Here is a 22,343-nt window from a genome sequence, read left to right on the forward strand (position 1 = left end):
CAAGGGTTAAGAACTAACTTAACTGCTCGCTACCGGAAGTTGTTGACTTCGCTTATAATGCAATATGCGGAAGTGATGCGGGCATAGTGAAGTGGGCTATGCAAGTTAAGGTGGAAATAGGTGAGTTCGACTTCATGCTGACTTGAAGCAGCCAACGGCATTCTCAGCTTCAAGTCAGCCGGCTGCAGCCGGCGCTGCATGAAGTCGAACGCACTTAATATCAGTTGGTCTTTCGTCAACGTGCCAAGCGTAACTATTGGCGTTTCGGTCATGATGAATTAAAGGCTAAATGTAATTTAGCCGAGTCAGGTGGCTGAGCGGTGAGGGAGTTGGACTAGTAATCCGAAGGTTGCCAGTTCGATTCCCGGTCATGCCAACTGACGTTGTGTCCTTGGGCAAGGCACTTCACCCTACTTGCCTCGGGGGGAATGTCCCTGTACTTACAGTAAGTCGCTCTGGATAAGAGCGTCTGCTAAATGACTAAATGTAATAAAAAAAAAAAATGAATTTTAATAATCATTTACAAACAGTATATATAAATATTTTGATATTTATTCATTTTTCATACTTTAGTTTTCATTAAGTTGGGCCCACATGTATTACTCGAGCGGCCCACAGGTTGGGAATCTACGAATTTAAGAGACCCACAACAAGTTGTCAATAAGGAAGTGTTCCCTTTGACCTTACGCCATTAGTGAGGGTTTTATTTATATTGTATTAATGCTGCCATTGTGGTATTCTAGTGATTATCATACATATCAAAATATCGTTGCGTTAAATTGCAGGTAGGGCCTACTCAGTTTAAGATCGTAGCTATGAATAGATAGTAATCTTGAAATCCTAATCTGGCTCTACTTTTTTAATAGTTCAAATGGCGGAAAGACGGAGGATGTACATAAATGGGTGTAAAGTGGTTCATGCAAAAACAATAACTCTTGTCACATTTAAATGAAGTTCTAAAATGTTGGCCAGCCAGAATATATGCACATACATATATATTACAGTTGTTACTTTGAACATTATAGATATCTGGTCAAGTCATAAATGTTGGAACAAGTTGTACCAGTTGCGCTTTCGAAACCTTAACACAGTGAGTGGAGAGATCATGCTAGGCTCGCTATTTCTAACTACACAACAGTCAGTAGGCTACTTGGCAAGTGTTAAAGTGGCTATATGCTAGCTAACGTCAGTTAGCTTTAGACATCTTGACTAACCAGCTAACGAGCACACGGTCGGCAGCTGTCGTGAGAATAGCATCGAGGGACTCAACGCGGAAGGACGGCGATACATTTGGGTCGTCTATCTTGTTGGTACACAGCCAGTGGAATCGGAGATGCGACTTTTTGAAATCGTTTCACGAATCAGGCTTGAACGATGTATCGTAGCTAACCTAGGCTAGCACACTATAGGGTTCCTCAATGAATGGACAGTTCGGACAAGGTTCGATCAACATTGTGTGCTAGCGACAGACTTTGCTAACACTTAGCACGTTAGCTTTATACCCAGTTGTTGTGAGACGTCATCATCTTGTGTTTTTCTTGATGAACGAGAATAAGAATACATTTTTACTGCAGAATTACGGGAACATACACATCTCTCAGATAACTTGACGCAAGAGGGCCATTTCAAAATTGACAGAAATGCTCTGCTCTTTGAAGAACGCACCAGTGGGACTAGCTACATCGGCTAGGAGCTACTTGGCACCTAGCTAATGGATGTTGCAACGGAAACTTCAAAAGTACCCTTACAGATACGCTGGATGATAAATTCGTTCGGTGAATAACAATAACAAAGGATTTCGTGTCCAGTTTCCCTGGAATATTTTTTGCACCAGTTGTGTCCCAATTTCCCTGGGAATGATGGCGCTTTTGACTGAGAAAGCCCTGCGTCCCAGGTAGCCCATCAGCCTCTTGACGTTGCTGTATATGGGAGTGTTGGGGGCTGCCTCCGTCGGCCTGGCCCGCAGTTTCCTTATAGAATAGTACTAGTGCGCTATATTACTATGTTTATTTTTTCGAGAAGCTAAATGGCAAAATTTCCATGTCATACAGAAATTGCGGCAGTAAGTTTCTTCTCTTTGTAAGAAAACTGGACTGTTCAACTGAGACGCATCATGTCAGGGTTTGCTGAATTCGTACCACCTCCCGAATGCCCAGTTTTTGAGCCGAGTTGGGAGGATTTTTCGGATCCTTTGGGATATATAAACAAGATTCGTCCAATTGCTGAGAAAACTGGCATCTGCAAAATTAGACCCCCAGAGGTAACCATTTACTAGTATTTTTGAAACGTTTATCAATTCATACATTTAGAACACGTCTCCATGACCTGCCTACCTCTAGTGTATTCATGGGATTTTAGGCCTACGTAAAATTTACGTGCGGCTTTGTGTTTTCACTTGTGGAGGTCAAACACGACCAAATTCTAATCTAAAAATCTAATTTGATATCTAATTAGTTGGTTGCTTTAAATGCTAGAAAATAATAGAACGTCTGCTTTAGATCCATATTACCAACGGAGAGGCTTTTGTTATTGTTTTCTTTTCGGCCTTGCTGATTTCCTAGCAGAACCGCGACAGGGACTATGTTGTAACGACTGCTACATAATTATTGAGTATTAAACTTGATGTTTCTTCGTGGTGCATGTTGAAGTGCGACAATGGATAATAACAGTTGTATATGTCTTTAAAAAAAGTCAAGATGCCAAAACCTAACTACCTAGAGTATGAGACTCATTCCACAGTAGGGTTGGGGTTAGGCCTGTGTTGCAAACATGGACAACAATACTAAACATGAACAAATCATGAAATCACTAGTATTAATGCTGGCTCCCATATCTCGTGGGGTTTGGGTCTGTAAAAGTAAATTATTAAATAACTTTCTAGGTGTTTGTAAGGCTTTGTAGATTCAAAGTAAAACCATTAAATCCAACAAGCAGCCTTTGTTTATCTTTAATAGTTTAGACCGGGTTTTGTGCCTGGACTAGACAGCAATTAGAACAATTATGGGATGGATTTAGGCCTAGTTGATAAAGCATAGATTAGTGGTAGAACATTTAATTGCAGATCAAGAGATCGCAGTTTCAAGCCCCCACCTGTACGTTGATTCTGATCAAAGCATCTTCTAATTGAAAACGTTATTATTCTTGCCATAGTTGTGTGGTGTTGATGATGTTGGTGCTCAGTTACTCACCTGCTCTCCCTCCCTCCTGCTCTCCCTCCAGGACTGGCAGCCTCCCTTTGCCTGCGACATACGAAACTTCCGTTTCACTCCTCGAGTTCAGAGGCTCAACGAGCTGGAGGTAAGAGGCTACCAGAGTAGCAGGAGGTAGGCTGGTGTATCACCAGGAGGTAGGATGGTGTATCACCAGGAGGTAGGCTGGTGTATCACCAGGAGGTAGGCTGGTGTATCACCAGGAGGTAGGCTGGTGTATCACCAGGAGGTAGGCTGGTGTATCACCAGGAGGTTGGCTGGTGTATCACCAGGAGGTAGGATGGTGTATCACCAGGAGGTAGGCTGGTGTATCACCAGGAGGGTAGCTGGTGTATCACCAGGAGGTAGGATGGTGTATCACCAGGAGGTAGGCTGGTGTGTCACCAGGAGGTAGGCTGGTGTATCACCAGGAGGTAGGCTGGTGTATCACCAGGAGGTAGGCTGGTGTATCACCAGGAGGTAGGCTGGTGTATCACCAGGAGGTAGGCTGGTGTATCACCAGGAGGTAGGCTGGTGTGTCACCAGGAGGTAGGCTGGTGTATCACCAGGAGGTAGACTGGTCGAAGCCTGGTGAGCATCCCTGAGAACCTGAAGTGTGTTCATGCTGTCCCCAGCCTGATTTATCTGTGAACCCTCATCTGGTCCCACATCATCACTCACGCTCACACACACTCACAAGCGTCAAAATGAATAATAACAGTGATGTATTGTCTTCTGTCTCCCCTCCAGGCTCTCACCAGAGTCAAGCTCAACTTCCTGGACCAGATTGCTAAGTTCTGGGAGCTGCAGGGATCCAGGCTCCGTGTCCCTCATGTGGAGAGGAAGATTCTGGATCTGTACCAGCTCAGCAAGGTAGCTAGCCCTAACCCTGACCCAGCCCTAACCCAGACCAGCTCAGCCCTGCCCTAACCATAGCTGTGTGTTGCAGGTGGTGCAGGCGGAGGGGGGGTTCGAGGCGGTGTGTAAGCAGAAGTGCTGGGCGGCGGTGGCTTGCAGGATGGGCCTGCCTCCAGGGAAGGGCTGTGGCTCTCTGCTGCGCTCCCACTACGAGAGGCTGCTCTACCCATACGAGCTGTTCCAGTCTGGGGCCACGCTCACCGTGAGTGGAGCACACTCACGCACTCATCCACTCACTCACTCACTCTCTCACACACACTCACACAATTTAATACACACACTCGCACGTACAGACACCAGGGATGCATTGGTATGTCATCAAACTGTTTGGTACGCCCACTGTGGTTTAGTACACACATGAACCGGATGTCATGGTGCACTGCTGACAAAATGCAAGTTGTAAATTCAGTTCTGGAGAGGAGAGGGGAAACTAACAACAATACTTATTCTCTCATCGCCAACGCGAGTGTGGTGAAGATGGTGCGCATCATTGATGGTGATGGTGGTGAGGGCTAGTTACATTTACATTTAGTCATTTAGCAGACGCTCTTATCCAGAGCGACTTACAGTAAGTACAGGGACATTCCCCCGAGGCAAGTAGAGTGAAGTGCCTTGCCCAAGGACACAACGTCATTTTGCACAGCCGGGAATCGAACCAGTGACCTTCTGATTACTAGCCCGATTCCCTAACCACTCAGCCACCTGACTCCCGCTAGTGAGACAGAAACGTGATGGTGGTGAGACAGAAAGAAGCATGTTTGTAGAGGCACCTCTGTCTTACAAATCTGGGGGAAAATTTTGGATTCATCGTTCAACAATGACGATGTAAGATGACCATACCAAACAAAGTACGTCTGCAAACGTTGTCTCCCCAAGAGTACACACTGGTAACAGGAAATCTGAGTCCACTCACTGGCCAAAACAAAGCTGTCTCTCACAGCTGCCTTCCAGCAGCAGTTGGGGTGAGTGATCCCTGTGATTGATCCTGTCCAGGGCATCCAGCGGCTGTACGAGGAGGGGGAGGAGGGGGAGGAGCTGAATGAAAGGGTGGAGGAAGAGGAGGATGAAGAGGAGGATGAAGATGAGGATGAGAGGGAGAGACTGAGTGACCAGACTCAGAACAAGGACCTCCCCCACCCTGACCCCCACCCTGAGCGGAGGTCTCGGAGGCTGAAGTCTGAGGTGTGTGTCTGTACGTGTGTCTCTGTGTGTGTGTGCGCTCGCATATCTCTTTGTGTGTGTATCTCTCTGTGTTTATCTCTCTGTGTGTGTGTCTCTGTTTGTGTATCTGTGTGTGTTCTCATGCTGCTCTACTTCCTCAGAGGGAAAACAAGGAGCCCAAAACCCTGCAGTTGTTCTCCAGACACAAAGTGGTGGAGCTCCTTCCTGCAGGTACGCTCCTGGCCCTCACCCTAATTCCCGAAGGGAGGGAGATCTGCATGCAGCGCCTGACACACTGCATCCTGACACACTGCATCCTGACACACTGCATCCTGACACACTGCATCCTGACACACTGCATCCTGACACTACACACTATACTGTTTTTATGAAAACATTTTCATAGTAGTAAAGTAAAGCTTTGTTGTGTCAGGAGACGATGCCTTCAACAAGAGACAGAGGCACCTGAAGGCCTTCGCCATCAAGATGCAGCCTCGCAAGCAGAGTCTGGAGGTCAACTTTGTGAGTACTGAGCTGGGGCTGGGGTCAACACTGCACCTCTTACCTGTGTGCTAGCAGCCTTAGGTGTATGCTAGCATGGTTACCTGTGTGCTAGCAGGCTTACCTGTGTGTTCGCAGGCTTGCCTGAGTGATGGCAGGATTACCAGTGTGATGGCAGGCTTACCTGTGTGTTCGTAGGCTTACCTGTGTGATGGCAGAATTACCTGTGTGATGGCAGAATTACCTGTGTGATGGCAGAATTACCTGTGTGATGGCAGAATTACCTGTGTGATGGCAGAATTACCTGTGTGATGGCAGGCTTGCCTGTGTGATGGCAGGCTTGCCTGTGTGATGGCAGAATTACCTGTGTGATGGCAGGCTTACCTGTGATAGCAGGCTTACCTGTGTGATGGCAGGCTTACCTGTGTGATGGCAGGCTTACCTGTGTGATGGCAGGCTTACCTGTGTGATGGCAGGCTTACCTGTGTGATGGCAGGCTTACCTGTGTGATGGCAGGCTTACCTGTGATAGCAGGCTTGCCTGTGTGATGGCAGGCTTACCTGTGTGATGGCAAGCTTACCTGTGATAGCAGGCTTACCTGTGTGATGGAAGGCTTGCCTGTGTGATGGCAGGCTTACCTGTGTGATGGCAGGCTTACCTGTGTGATGGCAGGCTTGCCTGTGTGATGGCAGGCTTGCCTGTGTGATGGCAGGCTTGCCTGTGTGATGGCAGGCTTGCCTGTGTGCTTACCTGTGTGCTTACCTGTCCCTGTGCTGCTGCTGATCCCCCAGGTGGACCTGTACATGTGTCTGAGCTGCGGCCGTGGAGATGAGGAGGAGCGTCTGCTGCTGTGTGACGGCTGTGACGACAGCTACCACACCTTCTGCCTGATCCCCCCTCTGCAGGACGTGCCCCGGGGGGACTGGCGCTGCCCCAAGTGTGTGGCTGAGGTATGAGACTAGCGCAGAACTGTGGTGCTGGTATATACAGTGTGTGTGTGTGTGTGTGTGTGTGTGTGTGTGTGTGTGTGTGTGTGTGTGTGTGTGTGTGTGTGTGTGTGTGTGTGTGTGTGTGTGTGTGTGTGTGTGTGTGTGTGTGTGTGTGTGTGTGTGTGTGTGTGTGTGTGTGTGTGTGTGTGTGTGTGTGTGTGTGTATATATATATCTCCTGTATAAACTTGTTGTGTTGTGCAGGAGTGCAGCAAGCCTCGCGAGGCGTTCGGGTTTGAGCAGGCGGGCCGGGAGTACAGCCTGCAGGGCTTCGGAGAGATGGCCGACCACTTCAAGTCTGATTACTTCAACATGCCCGTGCACGTATGTGTCAGTGTCAGCATCTTCCACACGCAGGCCCGACCCTGACCCAAGGCAGGGCCGACCCTGACCCAAGGCAGGGCCGTCCCTGACCCAAGGCAGGGCCGTCCCTGACCCAAGGCAGGGCCGACCCTGACCCAAGGCAGGGCCCACCCTGACCCAAGGCAGGGCCCACCCTGACCCAAGGCAGGGCCCACCCTGACCCAAGGCAGGGCCCACCCTGACCCAAGGCAGGGCCCACCCTGCAGGGCCGCCCAGTTACAGTGTGTCCCATTCATTGGCTAGACTGTGGCGGCCCTCCATAGTCTAATTTGTCCTGCCATAGTTTCATAAAGTTTCAAATTGAACCTGAAATATGAGTACACTTCGCATTACATAAAATATCTCTAACGTTCACCAGTCACCCCCTCTGTCCCCCCCGTGGTACGTGTGCATATTCTTTCAGTCACAGACACGCACCGGAAACGTTCTTTGCTCCCTGCGTCTAAGACAGCAAGTAGTTTTGCGGACACATGGTATGACTGCTAACAAAATTAGTTCAGTTTTCTCGCTGGTGGCACTGGTGGATTTCGTTCTATGATCGGAACATTCCAGGTCAAATCAGACTTTCTAACACACTGCAAGGAGACACCTGCCTGCGGATCAATGGGCCAAGGGTTAGGGTTAGAGCCCAGAATCATTCCAATATGAAAGGATTAGGGTTACATTGCGTGTCCACTAGGGGTGGGGTAAAAAATCGATTCGCATTGGAATCGGGATTCAGTCTTCTACAACAAAATTGTGATAATTTTTTTTTTTTTACAATGAGTTCACTAAACTGCAAGAAAAACAATACATTTCAAGGTTTTGATGCATTGGGATTTTTTTCTTCAACACTTAACTGCCTATCACAGGCAAATAGAAACAAGTAACACTAAACAGAAAACTGGAATCAAATGTAAGCATATATTGAATAGAAATTTGATACAAAATCGTGAATAGAAAAATTTGAATCGATTTTTTATCGAATCGTGACCCCAAGAATCGAATCAATCGTGAGGTACCAAAAGATTCCTCATTTTCAATAAAACCAGGCGTTGACGCTCGTGTAGGGCTTTGTGGGAAGGCAAGCATTGCAAACTTTATGTAAATGAGGAGCGTTAAATGCTAGCGTTGGCCACTCGGATTGGTTTCTTGTAAAGTAGCAACCGTTGGTCATGGTAAACATTTCTAGGTTTCAGTTTCAAGATGGAGGACAAACTTATCTTGTGTGGCTGCACATCCAGTCCTGTTCAGAACAAAGTTACGTAATGTGACGAGCCTGAATTTAAAGATTAAATTACAATAATAATGCATGGTGCAGGTTTGCCGATGTTGTCAGTGTCCCTGGTGTATTTTTATACTTTTAAATTGTCTTGTCACATTACGTGACTATTCTGTGCCACTGCTAGCTCGCTAGCCCGGCCGACACACGACTGATTTGAGTGACCGGTAGCGTAACATGTACTCTAAACTTGCACTAGTAAAATATTGTGTATTTTTTCACAAATGTTGTGTAGGTTGATCGATATTGTGAGTATATGAACCCAAGTCTGCACGCTTGGCCATGACTACAACAGTGACCTTAGAGGACTTTAACTCTGTATTAACCTGTCTAACATGCCCCTGTGTAGAGCGTAAAAAAATGCTGTAGTGGACACGTAGGGCGTTAAGGTAAGAGCCCAGAATCATTAAAATATTAAAGGGCATTAGAACTGTTGTTTTTTAGCCGAGAAAAATAAAATGTCAGAACTGCAGGTTTATAGGTGCAGGTGCATAGATTACCATTAGATGTTTTTTTGGTATACTGTACATGCTCTAATCAATTTTGTGTTTCCATTAGGGGTGCAACAATTCAACAAGCCCACGGTTCGGTTCGGTTTTTGGGTCACGGTTTTGGTTTTGGTTCGGTTTTGTTTAGCAAATTAGGGGGAAGAAAAAAAACATGACCATTTCAGTGTTTTCTCTGTATTTTCTGTGTATTTTCTGTATATCCGGCTAAGTGGGAGGTCCTGAAGCGCAGAAGGGGGGTGGATCCGGCGACTCAAAACGGGGTTGGAGGAAACCGGAAAACCGAACACAAAAAAATACACTGCCTACATAGCTTATCTGTATAAAAAAAACCTGCTTGTACATCTGGGCAATGTATATTTTAATTTCAGAATATGCACTGCATGGGTGTGAAACGTTAAAAATAAACACTGCAACAATCGTTTTTACAAGCAGCAATTATCCATCGGATTAAATTAACCAAAAACGCACTGGATGAGACAAACAGTCCATCATGTGACCATGACCATGTAAACAGCACAGGCTACTTGTGGGACTTATTTGAAAAAGTTAAGCACATTTTGTTGTCTGTTGTCTGACATTTTCCCCCTGAGGGAAACGAGGCTAACAGCTAGCCCTCTCAACCAGCACAAGCTCAAGTGAGGGAAACGAGGCTAACAGCTAGCCCTCTCAACCAGCACAAGCTCAAGTGAGGGAAACGAGGCTAACAGCTAGCCCTCTCAACCAGCACAAGCTCAAGTGAGGGAAACGAGGCTAACAGCTAGCCCTCTCAACCAGCACAAGCTCAAGTGAGGGAAACGAGGCTAACAGCTAGCCCTCTCAACCAGCTCAAGTGTCACTTGAAGTGCCTCCCCCTCTGTCTTAACCTGAAAATTCACCTCAAAACGCATCGAAAATGCAAACACAAGATTTTTGTGAAACTTCAATGAGGGATAAAGACTAACAAGACATATAACAACATTGAACACTACACAAACAGTATTTTTTTTTTCTCATTTAGGCATATCATTTTCCATAGTGACAAAGGTGCCGTATCCAATAAAAAAGGTTCCGGAATAGCCCTGGTTAGCATACTTTACACGTGCCTGGCTTCGTAAGATTTGCCTCTCCAGCAGTGTTGCCAACTCCTCAGTAAGGAAAGTAGTGGTGCTGCGTGAGGCTATAGTGAGACTGACCGCCTCTGAGTGCTTTGGGATGGCGGAGGAGCTCACGGCAGCACCCGCTGCTCTTTGAGGACAGTACTGCGATCCGTGCTTTCATGTCAGAGTCTCTAAAACACCAGCAAGTCTCCAACAACATAAAAGTCGCCAGGAGGGTTTGGAAAGATCGCCAGATATAGCGAGAAAGTCACTAAGCTGGCAACACTGCTCTGTGGGTGTTCGGTTGTGTTTTAAAAATAAATAAATAAAAGTTTTCTAGTAGATCCGAAAAACCACGGTTACATGTAAAACCAAACCGTTATTTTTCGGTTCGGTTTTGCACCCCTAGTTTCCACCGTATGTGAACTGCGATAAACTGTCTCTTTAACCATGTGTGTAGGTGTGACGTTTTTTCATCACCCACATGATCGATGTTTTTGATAAAAATGTTTACACAAGCACAAAGTTCTTCATAGATAGCCTCTCAATTATGCTCTCAAAGTGCACCAGATTGATGGATTTTACTTTAAAACGCACATCATGTTCCTGAATGACCACCAAGATGGTAAAGAACTGACTAACCTCTGCCCTCAGATGGTGCCCACAGAGTTGGTGGAGAAGGAGTTCTGGCGGGTGGTGAGCTCCATCGAGGAGGACGTGATTGTTGAGTACGGAGCTGATATCAGCTCCAAGGATGTGGGCAGTGGGTTCCCAGTACGAGACGGCAGGAGGAGGCTGCTTGGAGACGAGGAGGTGACACACACACACAACATACACACTTATACTGTGTATATACACACACATATATACTGAAACATATACATGTACACACACAAACAACATGTTTACTATCACACACAGGACTGACAGTGACAGTAGCTGGCAGTGTATGTCATCCCTTCCACCCTTCTCCACCTTCTCCCTCCACCCCTCTCCAGGAGTATGCTAACTCTGGTTGGAACCTGAACAACATGCCAGTTCTGGAGCAGTCTGTCCTGACCCACATCAACGTGGACATCTCTGGGATGAAGGTTCCCTGGTTGTATGTGGGCATGTGCTTCTCCTCCTTCTGCTGGCACATAGAGGACCACTGGAGCTACTCCATCAACTTCCTGCACTGGTACACACACCCACACACCTACATTTACATTACACACACACACACACACACACACACACACACACACACACACACACACACACACACTGGTTAGTCCTGAACACCTGTTCTCACACACCTTGGGCAAGGCCCAAGGACACAACGTCAGTTGGCATGACCGGGAATCGTACTGGCAACCTTCGGATTACTAGCCCGATTCCCTCACCGCTCAGCCACCTGACTCCCTACACACACTCACACTTACACATCCTAACCCTGACCTCCCTGTGCAGGGGGGAGCCCAAGACGTGGTATGGCGTGCCAGCACAGGCGGCGGAGCAGCTGGAGGCAGTGATGAAGAAGCTGGCGCCAGAGCTGTTCGACTCCCAGCCTGACCTGTTGCACCAGCTGGTCACCATCATGAACCCCAACGTGCTCATGCAGCACGGAGTCCCTGTACGGCTCCACATTCATACTATACTCTATACTCATACTATACTCTATACTCATCACTATACTTTATACTCATACTATACTCTAAACTCATACTGTACTCATACTATACTCTACACTCATCACTATACTCTATACTCATCACTATACTCTACACTCATCACTATACTTTATACTCATCACTATACTTTATACTCATACTATACTTTATACTCATACTATACTCTAAACTCATCACTAGACTCTATACTCATACTATACTCTATACTCATACTATACTCTACACACATCACTATACTGTATACTCAGCACTCCAATCTCTACTCATTACTCTATACTCAACACTGTTCTCTATCACTATACTCACCACCATACTCAATACTCAGCATACTTATCACTACCTGCACTCATCACTATACTCACCACCGTATTCATTACTATGCTCGTCAATATATATGTGTATAATCAGTGTGTGTGTGTGTGTGTGAACAGGTGTTCAGGACTAACCAGTGTGTGTGTGTGTGTGTGAGAACAGGTGTTCAGGACTAACCAGTGTGTGTGTGTGTGAACAGGTGTTCAGGACTAAGAAGTGTGTGTGTGAACAGGTGTTCAGGACTAACCAGTGTGTGTGTGTGTGAACAGGTGTTCAGGACTAACCAGTGTGTGTGTGTGTGTGAACAGGTGTTCAGGACTAACCAGTGTGTGTGTGTGTGGGTGTGTGAACAGGTGTTCAGGACTAACCAGTGTGCGTGTGTGTGTGTGAACAGGTGTTTAGGACTAACCAGTGTGTGTGTGTGTGTGTGTGTGTGTGTGTGTGTGTGAACAGGTGTTCAGGACTAACCAGTGTGCTGGGGAGTTTGTGGTGACATTCCCCAGAGCCTACCACAGTGGCTTCAACCAGGGATACAACTTTGCTGAAGCTGTCAATTTCTGCACTGCTGACTGGGTATGCAACATTCCTTGTATTAAAATGTATATGATTATTACCATTTATAATGCTTTTATTAGTAGTATTATTATTAGCTTGATGTGTGTGTACATGCTGTGTGTGTGTGTGTGTGTGTGTCTGTACATGTTGTGTGTGTACATGCTGTGTGTGTGTGTCTGTACATGCTGTGTGTTTACATGCTGTGTGTGTGTGTGTGTACATGCTGTGTGTGTGTGTGTGTGTACATGCTGTGTGTGTACATGCTGTGTGTGTGTGTGTCCAGCTCCCAGTGGGGCGTCAGTGTGTGTCCCACTACCGGCGCCTGCAGCGCTACTGTGTGTTCTCCCATGACGAGCTGCTCTGCAAGATGGCGTCTGAGCCAGAACGTCTGGACGTGGAGCTGGCGGGCGCCGTGTTCTCAGAGCTCAGCCGCACCATGGAGGAGGAGAGCAGGCTGCGGCTCGCCCTCACACAGATGGTGAGGGATGACGGCTGGCCTGGTGTTCATGTTGATCTGTGGAGATTAAAGCGTCATTTAGTGGACTCTCTTCCTCCTCTCCTCCAGGGGGTGGTGTCTTCGGAGCAGGAGGTGTTTGAGCTGCTGCCTGATGATGAGCGCCAGTGTGTGAGGTGTAAGACCACCTGCTTCCTGTCTGCCGTGACGTGCTCCTGCAGCGCTGAGCGCCTGGCGTGTCTACACCACGCCGCCCAGCTGTGTGACTGCAGCATGGACCGCAAGTGTCTCAGGTAGTCTTCTCCTCCCAAACTCTCTGAGCGGTGTGCCTCCAGAGATCATGCAGATTTGATTGTGTTGATCACCTGTGTGTGTGTGTGCAGGTACAGGTATGCCCTGGAGGACCTTCCCAGCATGGTGTTGGGGGTGGGGTCCAGGGCCCAGTCCTACGACTCCTGGTCCAGGCGTGTGAGCGAGGCACTGGCCGCAGAGACCCGAAATAAGAGAGGTAGGGCTCCCCTCCCTCCTCACTCCTCCCCCCCACTCCTCCCATCTCCCCTCACTGAAACGGCCGAGGGCACGTGCCGAGGGGTCGTGCCGAGGGGTCATGCTGAGGGTCTGTTCCTCCAGACCTGATCGAGCTGCGGGTGCTGCTGGAGGATGCAGAGGAGCGCAGGTATCCGGATAACAGTGTGCTGCGCCGCCTCAGGGACACAGTGAAGGACGCAGAGACCTGCTCCTCAGTAGCACAGATGCTGCTCAGCCGCAAGCACCGACACAGGTAACACACACTCAGAGAGACACACACACACTCAGGCGCACACACACACGCACACACACAGGCACACGCACACACTCTATCTCTGTCTCAGTATATCTGTGTGTGTGTGTGTGTGTGTGTAGCGGTGGGGCCCAGGCCAGCAGGGGGCGCTCCAGGCTGACAGTGGAGGAGCTGAAGGGCTTCGTAGACCAGCTGGACCGCCTGCCCTGCGTCATAAGCCAGACTCAGCAGGTCAAGGTAACCTGGACCCCTGACCCCTAACCCTGACCCCTAACTCATAAATCCATGATTGCCAGTGGAAAAAACTATTTCTGACTTTCCAACACTAGGCCATGATTGCCCGGCCTAAAATCCATTATTGTTAGGAGGAATTATGTATTTTTAAGGGCGTAATGTCCTTTCAAAGACTTGCATACTGGCCCTCCTACAGTGCATACTAGCCCTGCGTCAGTGCATACTGAGTGATCACCTTTGCCTCCCAGGAGCTGCTGGAGAGTGTGGAGGACTTCCGGGAGCGGTCCCAGCTGGCGCTGAATGAGCCGCTGCCAGACTCGGTCACGCTGCAGGCTCTGCTGGACCTGGGCAGCAGCCTGGACCTGGACCTGCCCCAGCTGCCCCGCCTCAAACAGGACCTGCAGCAGGCGCGTTGGCTGGACGAGGTGTGTGTGTTTGCGTGTATAAAGTATGTCTCTGTCTACCCAGTGAGCTTTACCCGGGGTATAACCCTGCCCCCTGCCCCAGGTGCGTGTGACCCTGGCAGACCCCCAGCGTGTGACCCTGGAGATGATGAAGCGCCTGATCGACTCGGGGGTGGGGCTGCCTCCACACCCAGCGCTGGAGAAGGCCATGGCCGACCTGCAGGAGCTGCTCACGGTGTCTGAGAGGTGGGAGGACAAGGCCCGTGCATGCCTGCAGGCCAGGTGAGACACACACACACACACACATCATAGATATACACACACACACTATACATACACACACACTGTAACACACACCTGTACCCCCAGGCCCCGGCACAGCATGGCGACCCTGGAGAGCATCGTGGTGGAGGCTAGAAACATCCCGGCCTACCTGCCCAACGTGCTGGCTCTGAGGGCAGCCCTGCTCAAGGCCCGGGACTGGGCTAGCAAGGTGGAGGCCATACAGGTAGCACCTCTAACCCCACACACGCACACACACACACACACCTCTGCAGTATATCATTCCTACTGTGTGTGTGTAGAGCGGCAGCAGCTATGGTTACCTGGAGCAGCTGGAGTGTCTGGTGTCTCGGGGGCGGAGCCTCCCGGTGAGGCTGGATGCCCTGGTGCAGCTGGAGAGTCAGGTGTCCTCGGCCCGGGCCTGGAGGGAGAGGACCGCTCGCACCTTCCTCAAGAAGAACTCCACACACACCCTGCTGCAGGTTAGAACACACACACCCTGCTGCTCACCTGGGTGGTCCAAACAAAGGTTCTCATCCAAATATCTCCCCCTGTCCTCCCCCCCAGGTCCTGAGCCCTCGTGTGGACATTGGTGTCTATGGCAACAGCAAGAACAAGCGTCGGCGTGTGAAGGAGCTGCAGGAAAAGGATGGCGGTGCGGCGCTAGAGAGCCAGCAGGACGACAGCATGGAGGAGCCGGCCCCAGACCAGGCCTCCGTGGTGGCAGCCTTCAGGGCCCAGGAGCAGCAGGAGGCCCATGCCATCCACGCTCTGCGCTCCGCCAACCTGGCCAAGATGGCCCTGGCTGAGCGCATTGAGGAGGTGAGGTTCTGCCTGTGCCGCCGCACGGCCGGTGGCTTCATGCTGCAGTGTGAGCTCTGCAAGGACTGGTTCCACGGTGCCTGCGTGCCGCTGCCCAAGACGGGCGCCCAGAAGAAGCAGGGCTGGCAGAGCAGCAAGGACTCCAGGTTCCTGTGCCCCCTGTGCCAGCGCTCACGCCGGCCCCGCTTGGAGACCATCCTCTCCCTGCTGGTGTCCCTGCAGAAGCTGCCTGTCCGCCTGCCGGAGGGAGAGGCCCTGCAGTGCCTCACGGAGAGGGCCATGGGCTGGCAGGTACTGCAGTGTGTGTGTGTGGTGTAGAGGGTGTAGTATGGAGAGGGCCATGGGCTGGCAGGTACTGCAGTGTGTGTGTGTGTGTGTGGTGTAGAGGGTGTAGTATGGAGAGGGCCATGGGCTGGCAGGTACTGCAGTGTGTGTGTGGTGTAGAGGGTGTAGTATTGTTGTTACCGTACCAAATACCAGTGAAATTTCGGTACTCAATACGATTTTCGATACCAAAGCAAAAAACTAAAATAGGTTACTGAACATCACTCATTTGTGGACAGTAACAGTCACCTACAATATCTAAGGATGTACTTAACATAACGTGGCAGAATATAAACAACAACATGAATACAATCACAGTGCATGTAGGCCTGAAGGCAAAAAATGTGCGTGGACTGAATGTAGACATGAAGCAAACTCAGTAGATGACTTACAGATCATTTGTAGAGCTTTTTTGTGACAACACTAGTGCAGTGTTTCCCACAGAATATCATCATATTTGTGGCGGTAGACAGGAGCGGAGCCAGACGTTGTAAAAATGTGGGTCTGGGCCCAAAGCTATGTTCTAGTATCGGATGTGAGTGTAGTTAAGGACTTCAAAAAGTAATGCAAGCGCATTGCACTCAAGAACTGTTTTTATTTGAGTGCAAAATAGTTGTTGGAGCTTTACATAATATAAACATTACGTTGGACTCATTGTTATATTTACTGAATATATTAACTATGAATATTATTATGTTTAACATGAATGTATCTGTTTTGGACACATTTGTGCAGAAAATTATGATACTAACCTTTCGTAAACTCTGGATTGATTCTCCTGCCGATTATCGGAAAAGGCCCGGAGACAGGAGGGCTGTTCACAGACGAGTCTGTAGTGTGAGTGTAAGAACGGACTGAGCGAATCAATGCGTTGACGCATTAAAACGCTCATGACAGATAATGACATCACATACACACAGCAGGGGAAGAAAGAACTGCCAGGGAGAGATCAAGAGATGAGACAGCTCTACAAGGAAATGTTTTTTTTGGCCATGTTAATAAACAGTAAAAAAAAAAGAAAAGAAAAAAAGATGAAAAAGTGAATACCTTTATGTATGGGAAACACTGTAGTGTGTCGGATGCAGACTGACGCCCCTTCCTCCCCCCAGGACCGAGCCCGCCAGGCCCTGGCTACAGACGAGCTGTCGTCGGCACTGGCCAAGCTTTCAGTGCTGTCCCAGCGCATGGTGGAGCAGGCTGCCAGGGAGAAGACTGAGAAGATCATCACTGCTGAGCTGCAGAAGGCTGCTGCCAACCCTGACCTGCAGGTAACCTGACGCCCCTAGCCCTGACCCCCTAGTCCTGACCCCCTAGTCCTGACCCCCTAGCCCTGACCCCCTAGTCCTGACCCCCTAGCCCTGACCCCCTAGCCCTGACCCCCTAGTCCTGACCCCCTAGTCCTGACCCCCTAGTCCTGACCCCCTAGCCCTGACCCCCTAGCCCTGACCCCCTAGCCCTGACCCCCTAGTCCTGACCCCCTAGTCCTGACCCCCTAGTCCTGACCCACTAGCCCTGACCCCCTAGCCCTGACCCCCTAGCCCTGACCCCCTAGCCCTGACCCCCTAGCCCTGACCCCCTAGCCCTGACCCCCTAGTCCTGACCCCCTAGCCCTGACCCCCTAGCCCTGACCCCCTAGCCCTGACCCCCTAGCCCTGACCCCCTAGCCCTGACCCCCTAGCCCTGACCCCCTAGTCCTGACCCCCTAGTCCTGACCCCCTAGCCCTGACCCCCTAGCCCTGACCCCCTAGTCCTGACCCCCTAGTCCTGACCCACTAGCCCTGACCCCCTAGCCCTGACCCCCTAGCCCTGACCCCCTAGCCCTGACCCCCTAGCCCTGACCTTGACGCGCCCTGTGTGTGTGTCCAGGGCCACCTCCAGACGTTCCAGCAGGCTGGGTTCAGCAGAGCTCCGTCCCCTCAGCAGCCAGCGGAGTACGACGACGAGGAGACAGACTCAGACGAGGACATCAGAGAGACCTATGGATACCACGCCAAGGTAACCATGGCAGCTTAGATACAATAGTAAAAGGTAACCATGGCAGCCTAGATACCACCCCAAGGTAACCATGGAAGCCTAGATACCACCCCAAGGTAACCATGGCAGCCTAGATATGATGCCAAGGTAACCGTGGCAGCCTAGATACAACAGCAAGGTAACCATAGCAGACTAGATATGACAGCAAGGTTACTAGAGATGCTCCGATCAGGTTTTTTGGTGCCGATCACTGAAATCAGTATCTGCCGATCCGATCATACCGATCACCGATCACGGTGTCGATTGAAGCATTCTATTTATTGTGTAGCATTATTTATGAAATTAATTATTCTTAACAACATTGGTATTGTATTTTAAGTATTTAAATTACAAGACGAGAGAGTATAATGAATTGACAACCATCCGTTCTATTGCAGGGAACGTGCAACATTCCAGTGTAGAAGCTCTCTCGCTTACTATAAAATGTGTAAATAATAATAAATATTTAAATAATAATAAAATATAAATATTTAAATAAAAATCACAACAATAGAATCACATGTGCAACATTCCACTCTCTAGAGGCTCTCAAGAGAACTTGGAGCTTATACAGTAGCTTTCCTGTGGAAAAATAATACAAACTTAACTGCAACATAAACAGGCTATAGCCAAATATCCAATATGTTTAAAGTCAGTCAGTTTCAAGTCAATTTGTCTGCATTTAGGAGGAGATAACAGACAGAATAAAGATAAAAGGTGCACAGGAAGTCAGCAATTAAACAAAAAAACAAAACATGTATATCTATCTGTATAGTGTCTCACTCACTCGCTCTCACATCCTTTACTCACTCTCTCACTTCACGCACGCACTCACTCGGAGAGGGGGCATACTATAGTATTCTAACCTTACTTCTGATCAAGCAGCATCACTGAAAGATTTGGTGCGGAGAGGAAGACTCGTGCTGCTTGTGCGAGAGCCTTCCAAAAAGCAGTGGCTGTCCGTGACTGTTTTCGTTCGAATGCGGGTCTCACAGAGTAACGTCGCACATGTGCGATTCTGAAAATTCCAACCGACTATTTTCCGATAGGCAAAAACTATGACAAACGTTATAGTATGGCTTCAAAATGTACAATTAGAGGCTAACAAGTAACACTATCAGGTAGTAGCATTGCTACGAGTATTATGCTAGGTTGCTAGGTAACGGAAGCTAACTAAAGCTAGCTAGCTTCCGTTTTGGAAAACAAACTCTGGTGGAAGCGTCGGAAATATTTAGAACTCACGCATCTAAAGGTTAAATAATCATTTATTACCATTGGCGGCCTGAAATTCCTATCTAACATTTTATTGAAATGTCTCTGATAGTAGTTCTCGCAGATGTTATGTCATCTGATCGGCCATGTTTGATCGGCCGTTTTGAGAACGCCGATCAAAACTGATAATGGGAATATCGGCCGATATGGATAGGCGCCGATAAGATCGGAGCATCCCTAAAGGTTACCATAGCAGCCTGGGTACGATACAAAAACCCAACTTAAAGAGAAGTGTCTGACGGGTGTGTGTGTTCCAGGACCCTGGAGAGGGGAAGCCCTACCTTTTCTGTGACGAGGAGATCCCTGTGAAGTCGGAGGAGGTGGTCAGCCACATGTGGGCTGCTGCCACACACTCCTTCTGTGCTGAACATGCCTACTCCTCTGCATCCAAGTCCTGCGCCCAGAGTAAGACCCTACCCTCTGCCTGTCTGTCTTGCTAACCCTGCGCCCAGAATAAGACCCTATGCTCTGCCTGTAACCTGTCTATCTCTCCATTTCCTGCCCGCCAGACATGGGCCCCCCCAGGAAGCAGCCCAGGAAGACCCCCCTGGTGCCCCGCAGCTTGGAGCCCCCAGTGCTGGAGCTGTCCTCTGCAGCCAAGGCCCAGCTGGAGCAGCTGATGCTGCTTGGGGACCTGCTGGAGGTGTCCCTGGACGAGACACAGCACATCTGGAGGATCCTGCAGGCCACACACCCCCCTTCAGAGGACCGCTTCCTGCAGGTCATGGAGGTAGGAGCCCCTGCTAATATGTTTATCATACTTATGTTTATCCAACATAAGTATGTTGGATAAACTGTTGGATAAATCTGTCCTGTTCCTCTTTCCCTAGCCCGAGGACTCCCTGATGGAGAAGACTGTGAAGATGAGGATGAAGGAGTCAGAGAAGAAGAGGAGGAGGAAGTTGGAGCGTGCGGAGCAACACATGATGCTGGCTGTGACAGGGGGCGGGGCCAGTGGGGGCGGGGCCAGCGGGAGCGATGTGGGCCGACCCAAGAGCAGGGAGCTGAAGCGTGTTGGTCTGGAGCTGGGAGCTAAACCCAAGAAGAAGAAGCTGAACCTGGAGAAGTCCCGGGAGCTGAAGCAGCTAGCCAAGCGCCTGGCCAAGGAGGAGAAAGAGAGGAAGAGGAAGGAGAGGGCGGTGCTGAAGGCAGAGGCCCTGAGGGAGGGTCTGGAGAAAAGGAAGGAGAGGAAGGTTCTAGACATCCCCTCCAAGTACGACTGGTCCGGGGCCGAGGACTCCAACGATGAGAACGCCGTGTGTGCAGCAAAGAACTGCCAGAGGCCTTGCAAGGATAAGGTAAGCTCCTAGATCACCATGACTACCAGTGCATATCACCATGACTACCAATATATACAACATCACTACCAGTATATATCACTAATATATATCGCCATGACTACCATTATATATTACTAGGGCTGGGTGATACAGCCTAAAATGTAATCAGATTTTTTTCACACAACAACCGATTAACAGTTTTAATAGTATTTTTTACTGATATTCTTTTTTACAAAAGATTATTTAATCTTTTTAACATTTATTTATTTACTTTGTTTTTATTTTAACAATAAAAGTTTTTAACAGAAGTCAGGTGCAGGGTGTCCAGAGTGGTGCAGGGGAATTGACAAGGGGCCCAATGGGAGCAGGTGGAGGAGGGGATGGGAAGGTTCCAAGCTGAAGTTAATTATGGACTGTGGAGGAAGCATGTTTCGTAAGCATCCTGGAGTATAGAGAGTGAGCAGGTGATCACCACTGGAACACCTTAAGGAGAGTTACTCATCACGTATTAACAGGAGAGAGGTTAACCCTGCTGGCTGCTGTGGCTGTCAGACATAGGAGGACAACTGGTCTCTACACCACCTGGTCTCTACACCACCTGGTCTCTACACCACCTGGTCTCTACACTTCTCTGAGACTAGTGGCTGCTCATCTGTCTCTCTGATCTACCTGTCTCTCACCTCCTTATCTCTCTGATCTACCTGTCTCCCCAGGTGGACTGGGTTCAGTGTGATGGCGGCTGTGACGAGTGGTTCCACCAGGTGTGTGTGGGCGTGACCTGTGAGATGGCGGAGACGGAGGACTACATCTGCTGTGTGTGCAACCGCAGGGCGGGCGTGGCCAGGGGCGTGGCCAGGGGAGGAGCCTTGCTGGTGGCAGAGGAGAGTGTGGTGTTGGCTGTTCCTGTGTGCAGCACCGCCCTCCCTGCCACCCTGAGACAACAACACAGCTCTCAGGACGCCAGCTAGCACTTCCACTGAGGCCACAGGCAGAGGCTAGAGCACACACACAATGTCCTTGCTTGGCTAGCATCAATCTCTGTATCCTGGGAAAACAGACTTGACTGACATACTTCCCTTTTTGACTGATTGGCCAGTGCGATGGACGGAATCCTAACAAAATAAAGGACTGAGGAGGAAATGGTCTGGTCCTCCCATTGTAAACCCTAACCTTACAAACCCTGAGGCTCTAGAATTGCAATAGACACCTGCAGGCTCGAGGTTATGGAGATCGGCAGGGATGGAGGGATGAGGAGGGATGGAGGTATCCCCTAGGGCTAAGGATGTGTGGTCCCGGGTGTCACCATAGGTACCAGTCTTCAAACTGCAGTCTAGCTCCAACAGTCTGGGGACAGTTTCAGAAGCTGTGTAGCAGGACTGTCACCTTAACCCTTAAACCAACCCTTCGTAAACAAAATCACCTTAACCTAACCCTTTGAACACTGTCCTCCCATATGACCACCTAGCGCTCCAGAGTTATGCCCCCTCCTGCCCTGCCCCCTCCTGCCCTGCCCCCTCCAGCCCTTCCCCCTCCAGCCCCGCCCCCTCCAGCCCCGCCCCCTCCAGCCCCTCATCCAATACCAGCAACACTTCCTGATGTAGGACCAGTGGTTGTATTCAGTAAATATATTTATAATGTAAATAGGTTTTAAGCAATTAAATGATTTGGATGTGGCTGTTTCTTTTGTTATCTCACCTTTTAATAAACTGTTCCTAGTCAGATTTTGGGGAGGAGTGTGTTTTTATCAATGCTGTTGTAAAGTTTATTATGGCTTTGAGTGCAATTAACGTCACATGTGTACATCCAGCATGTTTCACGTGTGTACATCCAGCATGTTTCACGTGTGTACATCCAGCACGTGTCACTTGTGTACATCCAGCATGTGTCACGTGTGTACATCCAGCATGTGTCACGTGTGTACATCCAGCATGTGTCACGTGTGTACATCCAGCATGTGTCCAGTCACACAGCT

The 22,343-nt window shown here is 49.2% G+C and overlaps 1 protein-coding gene across 2 annotated transcripts; it reads left to right on the forward strand.

Annotated features, from left to right (window-relative positions):
• The first annotated feature begins 891 nt into the window (after nucleotides 1-891).
• kdm5a (lysine demethylase 5A) lies at nucleotides 892-22,090 on the forward strand. 2 transcript variants are annotated; one of them, XM_067254781.1, is made up of 29 exons: nucleotides 892-2,260; nucleotides 3,220-3,297; nucleotides 3,939-4,061; nucleotides 4,138-4,308; nucleotides 5,100-5,288; nucleotides 5,429-5,498; nucleotides 5,701-5,789; nucleotides 6,551-6,718; nucleotides 6,961-7,080; nucleotides 10,620-10,778; nucleotides 10,964-11,145; nucleotides 11,418-11,580; nucleotides 12,404-12,523; nucleotides 12,789-12,983; nucleotides 13,071-13,252; nucleotides 13,343-13,467; nucleotides 13,590-13,740; nucleotides 13,863-13,977; nucleotides 14,223-14,399; nucleotides 14,482-14,660; nucleotides 14,748-14,886; nucleotides 14,963-15,142; nucleotides 15,228-15,773; nucleotides 16,916-17,074; nucleotides 17,673-17,801; nucleotides 19,349-19,496; nucleotides 19,601-19,821; nucleotides 19,922-20,389; nucleotides 21,085-22,090. In XM_067254781.1, the coding sequence occupies exons 1-29, from the start codon at nucleotides 2,114-2,116 to the stop codon at nucleotides 21,337-21,339; spliced, it is 5,148 nt and encodes a 1,715-aa protein (XP_067110882.1). In that variant the 5' UTR covers nucleotides 892-2,113; the 3' UTR covers nucleotides 21,340-22,090. The 2 variants fall into 2 exon arrangements, with proteins under 2 accessions (XP_067110882.1, XP_067110883.1); XM_067254782.1 differs by having other exon boundaries at nucleotides 6,560-6,718.
• Nucleotides 22,091-22,343: the final 253 nt, after the last annotated feature.

The sequence above is a fragment of the Osmerus mordax genome, chromosome 17 (assembly GCF_038355195.1).
Source record: "Osmerus mordax isolate fOsmMor3 chromosome 17, fOsmMor3.pri, whole genome shotgun sequence".
Taxonomy (NCBI): Eukaryota; Metazoa; Chordata; class Actinopteri; order Osmeriformes; family Osmeridae; genus Osmerus; species Osmerus mordax.